The sequence below is a fragment of the Microcaecilia unicolor genome, chromosome 1, assembly GCF_901765095.1.
Source record: "Microcaecilia unicolor chromosome 1, aMicUni1.1, whole genome shotgun sequence".
NCBI lineage: Eukaryota > Metazoa > Chordata > Amphibia > Gymnophiona > Siphonopidae > Microcaecilia > Microcaecilia unicolor.
This window is the reverse complement of record NC_044031.1, coordinates 44,290,851-44,303,973: the sequence shown is the minus strand read 5'-3', so window position 1 is coordinate 44,303,973 and position 13,123 is coordinate 44,290,851. Positions and strand designations below refer to the sequence as shown.

At 41.0% G+C, this 13,123-nt stretch overlaps 1 protein-coding gene across 1 annotated transcript in view; it reads right to left on the bottom strand.

The window, feature by feature from the left end:
• Positions 1 to 8,034: 8,034 nt before the first annotated feature.
• The window catches only part of SMARCC1 (SWI/SNF related, matrix associated, actin dependent regulator of chromatin subfamily c member 1), a 542,893-nt gene continuing 537,804 nt past the window's right edge, over positions 8,035 to 13,123 (bottom strand). Inside the window, 1 exon segment of the mRNA XM_030196622.1 lies at positions 8,035 to 10,640. Within this exon segment, the coding sequence (XP_030052482.1) occupies positions 10,534 to 10,640 (107 nt within the window). The 3' untranslated portion in view covers positions 8,035 to 10,533.

The following is a 13,123-nucleotide window of genomic DNA, read 5'->3' as shown; positions in this document are numbered from 1 at the left end:
CCGCTGGAAGGCTTCGATGTCATGGGCGGAAAAATCACGCCGGCGAGATCAAAACTCGAAATGGCGAAAATTGGCACCACAAAAATTGGGAGAAGAAAATTTCGACCGAGGCCTAACTAAGGCCTACCCCGACGAAGAAAGAAAACTTACCGGGGCGAAAAGCTCGAAATACGGGAAGGGAAAAACCAAAAAGGGTCTTCCCGAAACACTTCTCAAACTTTCTGTGAAGAAACGAGTCGAAAACGACGCGCGAGGTCAACTTTCCGGGGCACGAATGGCGAAACACGACCGTACCGAGCGCGGACAAAAGAAGACTGGCTGGCACGAGCCGGTTCGGGCGGGAAGACGGCTGCGCATGCGCGGTGCGCATCGGCGCGCGAGGGCTAGCAAAGGCTTTTGCTAGTGAAGATTCCGATTGGAGGGGCTGCCGTGGACGTCACCCATCAGTGAGAACAAGCAGCCTGCTTGTCCTCGGAGAATAATATTTCAGCTTGCAGGAAAACGCTTCTTTCAAACTTAGCAGTCTGCAGCAGGCATGTCCTGAAAACTGAGCATGCGCAGGTGCCAGTATCATGGAGAGTAGCATTTTTGTTACCATCAGGGGGAAGTCCTCAGCTGGTGGAGCTTAGGATTCCCACCAGATACCACTAAATGTGTGCTACTGTTGGGTGGGCCTGAACCCTGTGGAGGCCCTGGCCCACCACTGGTCTAATCTACTTAAGGTGTCATGGGCTCTGGACCTATGCGTGTATTCCCTTTCTGTGGGATGTAATGTCCTCTATGTGTCTAGTAAATTGAGTGTTTTAGAAAATGATCTTAACTCTTTGGCCTTCTGACCTACTTGGTGGGAGGAAGTTTTATTTGAGCAATCCAGTTGCGTGTCATACACTAAGTTAAAGTCACCCACCACCACCAATCTCTGTTTATTGTAGTTGGCACATTTGCCCACCAGGGTCCGTAGGAATGAGGGGTCATAAGTATTCAGCCCATACACTGTTACAAGTATAATCTCCATTCCAGGTAGCCATACTTTTAGTATTATATATCTCCCATCTTCGCCTGTAGCCTCTCGGGCTACTTTATATACCAGCCCTTTTCTGAACAGTATTGCTATTCCTCCTTTTTTCCCTTTAACCTCCACCGAGAGTACCTCCCCAACCCAGGTCCTCTTCAATTTGGCGTGTTCTGCACTAGACAAATGTGTCTCTTGTAGACACGCTATGAACTTTTTGTCTTTTCAAGGTTGATAAAATTTTTGCTCTTTTAATCGGGGAGCTAATCCCCCCGACGTTCCAGGTTATTATTCTGACCGGCATCTTGTTCTGTCTTGTCTAATATGTTCTTTTACTCTGTACCTGTCCATTATGTGCATTTCTGCCCCTTTTCTGATGTTGGGTGTCTTATTTGTGAGCTTCCTATCCCATTTTTTAACCTTCCCAAACTCTCCCTCTTCCCTCCCCCCCCTTCTCGAAACCCTTTCTCCATGCTCAGGCCTAACGTGCACATGAAGTCTTAGACTCCCTAGGCACATGAGGCCCCTACCCAAACCAACTTTATACCTTAAGTTTCTGGTGCCCTTTATAGTTGTCATCCTCATATCTTGTCCAGTAGTCCTGCTGCCAACACTGCTGTTTTTGCTTCCGTTGCCGTCTTGAACAGCTTCCATCGTCCTTGAATCTGGATCCTCAGGTTGGCTGGAAATTGTAAAGAAAATCGTACTCCTTTGTTCACCAGCGCGGTGCATAGTGGATGGTACTGCCGCCTCTTTGTTTGCACTTCTGTGGAGAAGTCTTGAAATATTAACACCCTATGTCCTTCGTACATCAGGGAATCTCGCCGTAGTTTAAATCCTTGTAATATTTCCATCCGGTGTCTGTAATTGAATATCTTAGCGATTATTACGCATGGGCACGTGTTCCTCCAACTCGCCCCGCGCGGTGTGCTCGTTCCACCACAAACGAGCCCATGGTGGTCTGTTAGCGCTAGTTCTTTGGCTAACCATGTCTCCAGCCAATTAGCCAAGTTCTTATCCGGGACCGCTTCTGGTAACCCCACGACCCGTATGTTACTCCTTCTGGAACGGTTTTCTAAGTCTTCTAGTTTTTTGTGGCATTCCCCAAGCTGTTTGGAGAGGTTAACTATGTCTGGGCCGTATCCTCGTCCGTCATCTTCTAAGGCAGACACCCGAGTCTCAAGGTCCCCCATTCTCGTACCTACTCCGTCTAGCCACGTGGTAAGTTCTTCTAATTTTTGTTTGACTGTTGCCCATTTCGGATCCCACGCCTTTTCTACTGCCTTTGTAAGTTGGAGAAGCTGCGCTTCGGAGAATCCTTCTGTGTGCGGAGCTACTGTTTCCACCATCTTGGTTTCCTGCGCGTTTTGTTTTAACTTTCTCCTTCTTCGCCGATTTCTGCGCCATCGTTTCTGGTGATTGTTTTAGGTACTTGTCCATATATTAATTACTTAAATATCACTTCAGGCACCTCCTGTTTACATGTAGATTTGGGCAGGGGACTCAGAGCTTGACCCGCACGCTGCTGCTCAGCTCATGTCCCAACTGGAAGTCCCGCATGCTTTATTTTAAAGATAAATTACATATTATTAACAATAGTTCTGAAAATTCATATTTAAATTCTACCAGTACGCTGAGATGAATACCATCCAGTCCAGGCGATTTGCTACTCTTCAAATTTATCAATTTGCACCATTACATTCTCCAGGTTTATAGAGATTTAATTCAGTTTCTCTGACTTGTCAGTTTTGAATACCATTTCTGGCACTGGTATCTCTCCCAAATCTTCCTCCATGAAGACCAAAGCAAAGAATTAATTTAATCTCTCTGCTATGGCTTTGTCTTTCTTGAGTGCCCCTTTTACCTCTCGGTCATCTAGCAGTTCAACTGTTTTATTTTGCTGGCTTCTTGCTTTTAATATACCTAAAAAAACTTTTTAACGTTTGTTTTTGCCTCCAAAACAATCTTTTTTTTTCAAAGTCCCTCTTTGCCTTCCTTATGCCGTTTCTTATAATTTTCAATAAGCTGATAATAGTACTGGGTTTTGAGAAGATATCGGTTTCCAATTAAGTAAACACAAAATTGTTCTTAGAGAAAGCAAAAATTGCGATATAAATTACAAAACTAAAATGTATAAAGCCATTGAAAATAAAATTGTAAATTATTAATTGTGCTCAAAATGTGTAAAAACACCATTCCATCATCATTACTACTTAGCTTTGTATCATCTTAGGAGGAAAATCTTTGCTGTAGCGGGAGTTCGGTGTCAATATCTCCTGCTACAGCAAAGATTTTCCATCTAAGATGATACAAAGCTAAGTAGCTCTTTTTAAGACGTTTAATTTTTGTTGAAAATACCAGATCACGTAGGAGTGGAGGCAGGGAGTGCAATGATGGTGGAATGGTGTTTTTACACATTTTGAGCCCTTGGGTCACTGTAATGCACCAAAAAAACTGAGCACAATTAATAATTTACAATTTTATTTTCAATAGCTTTATACATTTTAGTTTTGTAATTTATATCACAATTTTTGGTTTCTCTTATGATTTTCACTAAGATCCTTCTTCCAATTTTTGAAGGATTTTCTTTTAGCTCTAGTAGCTTCCTTCACCTCACTTTTTCACCATGCCGGCTGTTGTTTGGTCTTCCTTCCTCCTTTAATACATGGAATATATTTGGCCAGGGTTTCCAGGATGGTATTTTTGAACAGCATCTACGCCTGATGCAAATTTTTGACCTTTGCCTCTCCTTTAATTTTTTTCACCATTCTTCTAATTTTATCATAGTTTCCTTTTTGAAAGTTAAATGCTAATGTATTGGAATTCCTGTGTGTACTTACTCCAAAAGCAGGTATCAAATCTGATCATATTATGATCACTTATCAAGTGGCCCCAGCACCATTACCTCATGCACCAAATCATGTGCTCCACTAAGGACTAAGTCTAGAATTGTTCCTCCTCTTGTTGGCTCCTGTACCAGCTGCTCCATAAAGCAGTTCTTGCTGTCATCAAGGAATTTTACTTCCCTAACATGCCCTGTTACATTTATCCAGTCAATATCAGGGTAATTGAAATCACCCATTATTATTGTGTTGCCCAGTTTGTTAGCCTCCCTAATTTCTGATAACATTTCTATATCTGTCTATTCATCCTGGCCAGTAGTACACTCCTATCATTATACTTTTCCCCTTTACACATCGAATTTCAATCCATAGGGATTCCAAGATGTGCTTTGTTTCCTGTAGAAGTTTCAATCTATTTGATTCAAGGCCCTCCTTAACATACAATGCTACCCCCTCCACCAATTCGGTCCACCCTATCAGTACAACAAAATTTGTACCCTGGTATGACAGTGTCCCACTGGTTATCCTCCTTCCACCAGGTCTCAGATGCCTATTATATCTATTTTTTTTCATTTAGTGCAATATATTCTAATGCTTCCATCTTATTTCTTAGGCTTCTGGCATTCAGATATAGACATTTCAAATGATTTTTATTTATTTTATTTCTGTTACATTTGTAGCCCGCGCTTTCCCACTCATGGCAGGCTCAATGCGGCTTACATGGGGCAATGGAGGGTTAAGTGACTTGCCCAGAGTCACAAGGAGCTGCCTGTGCCTGAAGTGGGAATCGAACTCAGTTCCTCAGTTCCCCAGGACCAAAGTCCACCACCCTAACCACTAGGCCACTCCTCCACTTTGTTTGTTGTTCCTATTTACATCTTGATCAGCAGTTGGGAGTGTTAATTTGTCTGCTTTTTCTTTGAAGGCACCTGGTCTACTATGGTCTCTATTACAACCTCACTATCAGGATACCCTACCTTCCCTATTTTGTTATCTTTGAAAGATACCTTGTTCCGCACCATGCGCTTTTGAATGACTGTCAGCCTTCCCCCAGGTTCTAGTTTAAAAGTTGCTAAGTCTAAATCCCCTACTGTCTAAACCAATTAAGAATGAAGCTCCTGGTCTGCACAGACAGAAGCCTCTTTTCTGTTTCATAGTTATTGTAGAGCCAGTTTAGGTGGTCTTTCCAGTCTCGTTGAGACATCTATCCACAAAGCCTGCAATTAGCCAAGTGGTCTGAACACAGTTACATTAGTCATTTGGAGAGTGAGTTCTGGATATTGTTTTCCATACCTCAGATAGGGATAGAATGCTGTCTGGGACATTTCTGCTAAGGAATAAAACAAAACAAAAAACAAAACCACACACACCATAGCTTTTTTTTTTTTTTTAAGAAAAGACCACAAAAAAACAATGGAATACATAAGAGATTTGTTTTTCTGTCTATTCAGCACAGCAGAAGAAACACAGCTGAAGGGACTGAGAATGCTACTCACAGGAAGGGTTCTGAATGCTCAAAACTTTACAACAGTTCTGGATGCTGAAAGAACTATTTAAGCAGGCTTTCAAATGGCAACATTCATTGGGTGCCTGACTTAAGTGGAAACACTATGGGCCCAATATTCAAAATGATTTAACTGGGCAATGATTTAACCGGACAGGAGAGTCTCCTGCCCAGTTAAATCACACTGAGATCAGGAAGAGATATTCAGTGACACCTACCCAAGAAGTGCAGTTGAATATCCCTTCTGACCACTGCAGCACTGTCCTGGTGGTGCTGGAGCAACCCAGAGGCAGAGTCTGGAGTTATATGAGCATTAGCTAATTGGGCAAGTAGGACTGCTTAAATAGCAGGCCTACCTTTGCTTAGTTATGTGGGTACAAAACGGAATATTGTTCATACGTGCAAGAGTTCCAGGTACTACCACTGACCCAGATATCCCCAGTGCTGGTGTCCACATGTGACCCAGCACTGAACATCCAGGTCTAAAGCGCATACATCACTGATTACCAGCAGCTATCAATATTGACCCATATAATTTTTAGAAACCATACAATTGTCTTTATTCTCTGTAAAGGCATTCTGCAATCAGATATGGCCTTTTCTCTACTTTCACCTCTTCAACCAGCACATTGCTGGTTATAATTAGATTCACTGATCTATTTACATTTTCAGTTTGTTCTTAGATTAGATTTGTGCAACTGTAGTTTTCTTTTACATTGTGACTGGATTCCTCTTGGTTTGTGGTAGTCTTCAGGAAATAATGTATACATTAGTTTTCAAACATCTACTGAGGCAAATTGAATTCATTATGGGCTACATTTACTAAACTATACTCCCACATTGGTGCACACTAATGCCTTTCATGTGTATTAACAGGTTCCACAGACATGTTAGTATAAGGCAGTGCACTAAATCTAGCCCTGCATGCGACACATTTCATTCAAGAGAGAGACAGATTTTTGCAAATACTGCTGACATATACACAACAAATTCTCTTACATGATATATGTATTTATAAAAGTCGAAGTACAAAGAATGTAAGGCTTGAAATGTTAAGGCTGACTCCTAGCTCTACCTCTTCACACCACAGATTTCAGCCTGCTTGTCTGACATTTTTGCCTGGGTGTCTCACTGCCATTTGAAACTAAACATGGCCAAGAATGAACAACTTATTTCTCCCCCTAAACCCACCTCTCCTCTTCCCCCATTCTCTATTTCTGTGGATAACACACTCATTGCCCCTGTCCTCTTAGCTCATAACCATGGAGTTATTTCTGACTCTTTTCTCTGTCCATATCCAACAGACTGCAAAAACCTGTTTCTTCCTATCACCACCAAAATTCATCCCTTCCTTTCTGAGAGCATTACCAAAAACGTCTCCATACTATTATTACCTCACGCTTAGATTACCGCAACTTGTTTCTCACAGGTCATCTACATAGAAGCCAACCAAGTTTTGGTTTCAGCACTGAAGCCAACCTGAATTCCGGATTCAGGTTTTGGTAAAAAATGCTCATGTAGTTTTGGCTGAAACTGAACCCCCCCCCCCCCCCTCAAATCATTCTCTGCTGCCACAGCTACTCCCTCCCGAAAGCGTGGCCTCCTCGACCAGTTGCCAGCCAAAGGCTCTTCCTAGGCCTCCCTTTAAATGGTCTGGTGGTGTCTTCTGGGAAAGAGTGACCCCCAGTTGCTCTTGCAGGTTTCTCAGCCAAAATGGCTGCCAAGACTGGCATGGATGGTCCTGACGGCCATATTGGGATGGGAAGCAGCATAAGCATGAGCGCCTGAAGATTGCTCTTGCCTGTGCTGCTTCTAATCCTAAGATGGGTGCAGGGACCTCCCATAGCAGTCTCACGAGGCTGCTGCAGGAAGTCCTGGAAGCCATTTTGTCTGAGGAACATACGGTGGCAAGATCGACTGGTGGAGGAGTTGGGTGGCCAGCCAGCTGACCCACCCAGGATCCAGAAGATGCCATTTTCAGTTCAGGCTCCGTCTGAAAGTGAGCAGCGAATTTCAGCCGCAAATTCAGTTTCCGTCGGCCTCTACTCCCACTAAACCATCTCTCCCCCCTTCAATCTGTTCAAAATTCTGTTACACGACATATCATCTGCCAGCTCTTAAAATCACTTCACTAGCTCCCTGTTTCATTTCAATCCCCTTTCTGACTTACAAGTGCATTAACTCAGTATCTCTCTCTCTCCTTCTACCCCTTCCTGGGAACTCCATTCATCTGGTAAATCCCTCTTATCTGTACCCTTTCTTCTCCACTGCCAATTCTGGGCTCTGTTCCTCTGATCCTGCTGCACAATATGACTGGAAGAGACTTTGAGTCATTACATCATGCTCCATCTCTATTAAAATCTAGGTTAAAAGCCCATCTTTTTTTAAGCCTACTTTTACCTTTTGACCCCCCTAACTCACCTGATCAGTTTTAATAATTTGCACAATAAATAACTCCCTAATCTCATTTGTCCTGTTTGCCTTGTACAGCTTGTAAGCTCTGTTGAGCAGAGACTATGTGTTTGGTGTATAAGTGTTGTGTACATCTAAGTAGTGCTATAGAAATAAGTAGTAGTAGTTGAAAAACTAGAAAAGTAGCTGAACTAGAGAGTAATTTATAAATCATCCATAGTTTTGTTCTATCAGTACAGCAAACAGGACAATTTTTTTTTTGTATAAAAGAAAACTTTATTTCACAAAAATGGGTGGCTGTGCATTAAGAAAACACTATCACACATATATGATCTAATGCAGGGGGTGAAAGAAGAAAGGAAAAACAAACAAAATCATCATATATTTATACAAACACAATTGCTCTACAAATTCAGGAACTCATTTATGACATTCCCCTATTACAGTAAAAATACCTTGTCAGGATTTATTTTTCTCTTTTCAAAAACTGGAGTCAATTATATTAAAAATAACCTGAGGTGATATAACCAGACCACAGTCTGAACAACAATTTCTATATGGAATTAAAAACCCTGAAAATTAAAGTTGAAAAATATTTTTCAAGGGGATGGCGAAGACACTGTGACAGGCACGGTGAGTTATTAGAGACCTTGGGCAGGATAGAGGATGTATGTGATGAGAGTGGGTTAAAAAAAAGCAAGCAACACTGCAATTTACTAAACTCAGCAAAAAGTCAATTTAGAACACACTATCATACATTATCAACTCTGAAAATGTCCCCCACTTTATTAGAAAACTCAGCAGCAACATTCAAGATTTCCATTTCTCTCCTTTTGTGTGAAAAGAGGATGAGATTGACGTTGCTTTGCAAATAAAGCTGTTCAAATCTATTTCACTTCTACCACAAAATCCCAAACGATCATCATGAAAACCAATGTAATAGGCGATTTAGAAAATGCTAATCAAAAGGAATGTTGAAAGATTTGAACGGGAAGAAATACTTGAAAGGGAGGACATAGATGAGAATCTTCATTTCCTCAATTACTTAAAAACAAACAAACAAAAAAAAAAAAACAACAACCCTGTAAGAAAAAAAATAAGTACCACATTTACTGAGTTTCCTACCCAAGTTTTCTGAAGAGGTAGTTCTCGGGTTTAACACAAACACATATGCCTGGGTCATCCCAAATTAGAGAAGATCTCACTTCCTGTCTATCTAACAGAGTAAAAATAAAAGTACATGCTCCAAACGATATTCCCCCCACACAAAGTTCTCATTATTTCTCAATTGGCCTCTGTACTGCACTAGTCTAGTTTTAGTGAGCCTTTTTTTTTTAAAGGAAATGTCGTCCCTAATATCAAACAGTAGAGATCTCCAGCCTAATCCACAAGGTAAGCCAACAGTAAATTAATCAGTACAGCCAGACTGCAGTTTTCATCTTAAATGTTTAAACTATAAATTAATCAGTTTATGTTTTTTTTTTCATACAGGCTAAGATCAAACCTCTGTTTTACAGCTTTTTAAACTACTAGAAACAGTCAGCCTATCATTTAGATTGACAGTTTATCTGAGAAATCCTTTCACTGGAAATGTGCTCCAAAACAAACAGCTGGTCACTGCTGCTCTGAACAAGATAGAGACAGCAGATAAAGAAAAATAGCTTCATTCTGGATTGCTTTTATTACTCTGGAAGGACAGGAAGGGTGCTAAGGGAGGGGATTGGGTTGGCCTCATTTTGAAAGTTGACAAGATAAGCAATTTATGGCTCTAATGAAGATACAACCAAGGATGGTTCTCCCACAGATATTCCTTCCATCCACTCTGTGGTGGTGGCACTGGCAGTAGTGGGAGCTTTGATTTTACCATATTACATAAACAAGACATGCTAGAACAATCTCTTATTAGGAGCCAGTACCTACTGCCAAGGGCATTTATTCCACTGCTTTCTCACATCCTTAAGAGAACTTAATTGGTGCAAACAAAACAGACAGGGAAGGAACAGTCACATTTCCTGCAGTCAGAATCATATCGCAGTAACAATTTCTCTTTGGTACTTGATACCCTGGTAGATGTAGGCTCATCACTTGCAGAATAAAAAATAATGCTTTTGCTGCTACAGAAAGAGCACCAAGATAATTTAAAATGGCAATCTGTCTAAATATGCACATCAGCAAGGACTCCATTAACTTTAAATACTTAAAAAAAAAAAAAAAATTTCTCAGTTTGGGTGAGAGTTCAAAGTCAGTCATTAAATGGAGAAAAGAAGAAAAAAAAACCTGATTGAATTGCAGCTAGCATCTATCAATTTTTAAAACTGTTTTAAGAGAAGAGTTTCTGCAGCAATAAAAAGCAAGGATGGATGGTAGAAGGCTCCACTCTGGTCTGGCTTGCACACCACTTCTCTACGAGAACTTCAAAGACAAGCCATATAAAGATGAACACTAAATAGTCTCTGCAAATCACACAGGGAACCCCCAAATATAGTCCTCAAGGAATGCAACTCAGTCAACTTTCAGAATGTTTACAATATGCAAAAGACTTATTTGTATATAATGTAGGTAAGCACAAGAGATATTCACTGTAGAAATCCTGAAAACCTGAATGAGTTGCAGCTCTCAAGGACTGTGTTTGAAGACCATTAGGTTAGAACATCAAAATAAAATGTCCCTTTAGAAAACCAACAGAAGTAAACGGGGGAATATGAGACTGCCTCTCTCCAGGTTTAAAAGCATCTGACTTAGAGGCTCTTGCTGTTCAATAGCTAAGGAGTTGAAGAGGCTACTGGTACTGAGGGAGGTGGTGTTGATCCATCAGATGATGGCTGAGATGAAGCTTGAGGCAGCTGCTGCTGTTGTTGTGCTGGTGGATCTGGAAATATAAAAAAGATTCGTAGTCAGCAAGTGAGTAAGAGCAACAGTTAGGTCACCACTGAAAGAATACAACAAAGGCAACACAGCAAGATGGGGTGAGCAACAGGGGTCATGGCTCTACCAAGTTTTTGCCCTACACAGCATTGGCAGTCAGACACAGCTTTGTTGGTTTGGCCCTCCAAAACAAAAAGATATTCTGCTACCCTTGATAAAGTAAAGGGAGGATAGCAGGCCATTCATTCTCACATGTGGGTGATGTCATCCATGTTGCCTGCTGCGGAGCTTAAACAAGATAAGATAGCTTTAAGCACACGCACAGCACCCCCACTGCAAATGTGCGAGTGCCTGCCTTCCCACTCACCATGAAAGCGCGGGACCAATAGTACAATAACATAGCATTGAAAACAACTCCAAGGGGAGGTGGGAGGGTATGTGAGGATGAATGGCCTGCTGTTTTGTTTATTTTAGGAAAATTATAGGATAAGTTAGTTTAGTATAAGGTCTGTTTCACATACGCACTTGAAAATAACTTCAAGTACTTCTACAGCAAACAATTAAGCACTTAAGTAATTCAACACACCCTATTTTCTGCTAGGAAATATAGATCTCTGATTGTTATACATGAACTTTTAGTTTTTATTTTATTTTGCATAAGCTGTTTTACATAAAAATAGAATGCTTCAACCTTTTTCCATTCAACTTCCTCTTTGTCTGAGTACTTTAATTCTAAAGCAAATAAAGCATTTAACTTCGTCCTTTCTTTCCACATAATCTCTAAGCATTTAAATAAGTATTAATTCCATATTTACTAATTACCCTTACACCTGCATATAAGTATTTAAACTTACCTTTTTCCTATTTTAGAAGTAACATTGTAACTTCCAGGCATCCCTATGCTCACACCAGACACATCCGAAGGCGATTCAGATCAAACACAGGAAATTACCCCGTCACTTCCCCTGGTGTGGTTGACACCGCTTAACTTAAAAATTAACTCTTGTAGGACCATCTTCCTCTATCATAGGAGCCATAACCATCCCATTCCTGTATGCATTGATTGAGCTATCTGTTGATCAATTGCTAAAAAAAAATTTTCAACTAGCATACTAACAAATATGTATATTACCCATTTCTTCGCCCTTAGCCTTATCGCCATAATTTTATTTTATTTTTGTTACATTTGTACCCCGCACTTTCCCACTCATGGCAGGCTCAATGCAGCTTACATGGGGCAATGGAGGGTTAAGTGATTTGCCCAGAGTCACAAGGAGCTGCCTGTGCCTGAAGTGGGAATTGAACTCAGTTCCTCAGGACCAAAGTCCACCACCCTAACCACTAGGCCACTCCTCACTCACATATGAAATATTGAGATCACTGGCACTTACCCAACTGTCCACACCTTTAGGTTAGCTCTAAGCTCCCAACCAGTGATACTCCAATTTGATGTCTGTATGTCACATGCGGTAATGCAGAATGGCAGCGGTATTATGCCAAGCACCCTGTCTATAAGTGTGTTTAGGACACACCACAATCCATTTATGCTTATAATCCTTGTGGAACTGAGACCCTGTATCCAACCCTACCCTCATACTGGCAAGGACAATGCGCCTTAGCCCAGTTAGTTATTCCCATCACCACAGCAGATACAGAAGATTCTTTTTAGAGTATGTTTTATTTTGTACCCTGTAAATATTTTTCACTCTTCTCTGAAATCACTCAGTTATTGACCATATTAGCCTGCCACTTTGATACCATGCCATCCTGTTGTCCTCCTTTTGGACCATGCCTTTGGTATATCTTGCTTACATGGATTTCCTCCCCAACTAGTGTCTCTCTTATGTTATATCCACCTTTTAGTGCTCATGACTGTGTGGCCATGACTGGTAAAGTAAGGCCTAGAAATCCCATCCTGCTTAGGGATTTTAGGATACCTGCAACCTAAGACAGCTTATAATCACAGCATTAAACCATATCCTTTTTGAGTTTATGGTAATACAGAACTAGCTCAAAATGATTTTGAGGTGAAAGCAAACGCTTAGGTGCAGGACTAGGTTACTTGCAAGGAGCACTAGCCATTCCCATATTTAGTGAAGGTGTTCAAAGATCTTCAAGGGGGGAGATGTCTATTATCATTACAGCTGTCTTTGGTTCAGGATTTAAAAATGACAAAAAAAAGTTTACAGGCCTGTAACTTTAATTTGAACGCTGGAGTTCCAGTAAAAATACTGAGCTATTGGGACACAACCATGCAGCAAAATGAGGAAAGGGCTAGGGTGCAAAAACCTCAAAAACAGTATGATGCGGTTTACCAACAGGGCAGAGTCAGTTACATCCAAGAAGATATGGTCAGAAATGTAGAACTGAGTGGCCTTGTGAGAAGATGACCAAGCTTTCTGACCAATGCTAAAAAAATGCCAAGCACGTATGGTAAATGGTACCATATATGGTCACTAAGGTGGTGACTACAATATATTATATCCA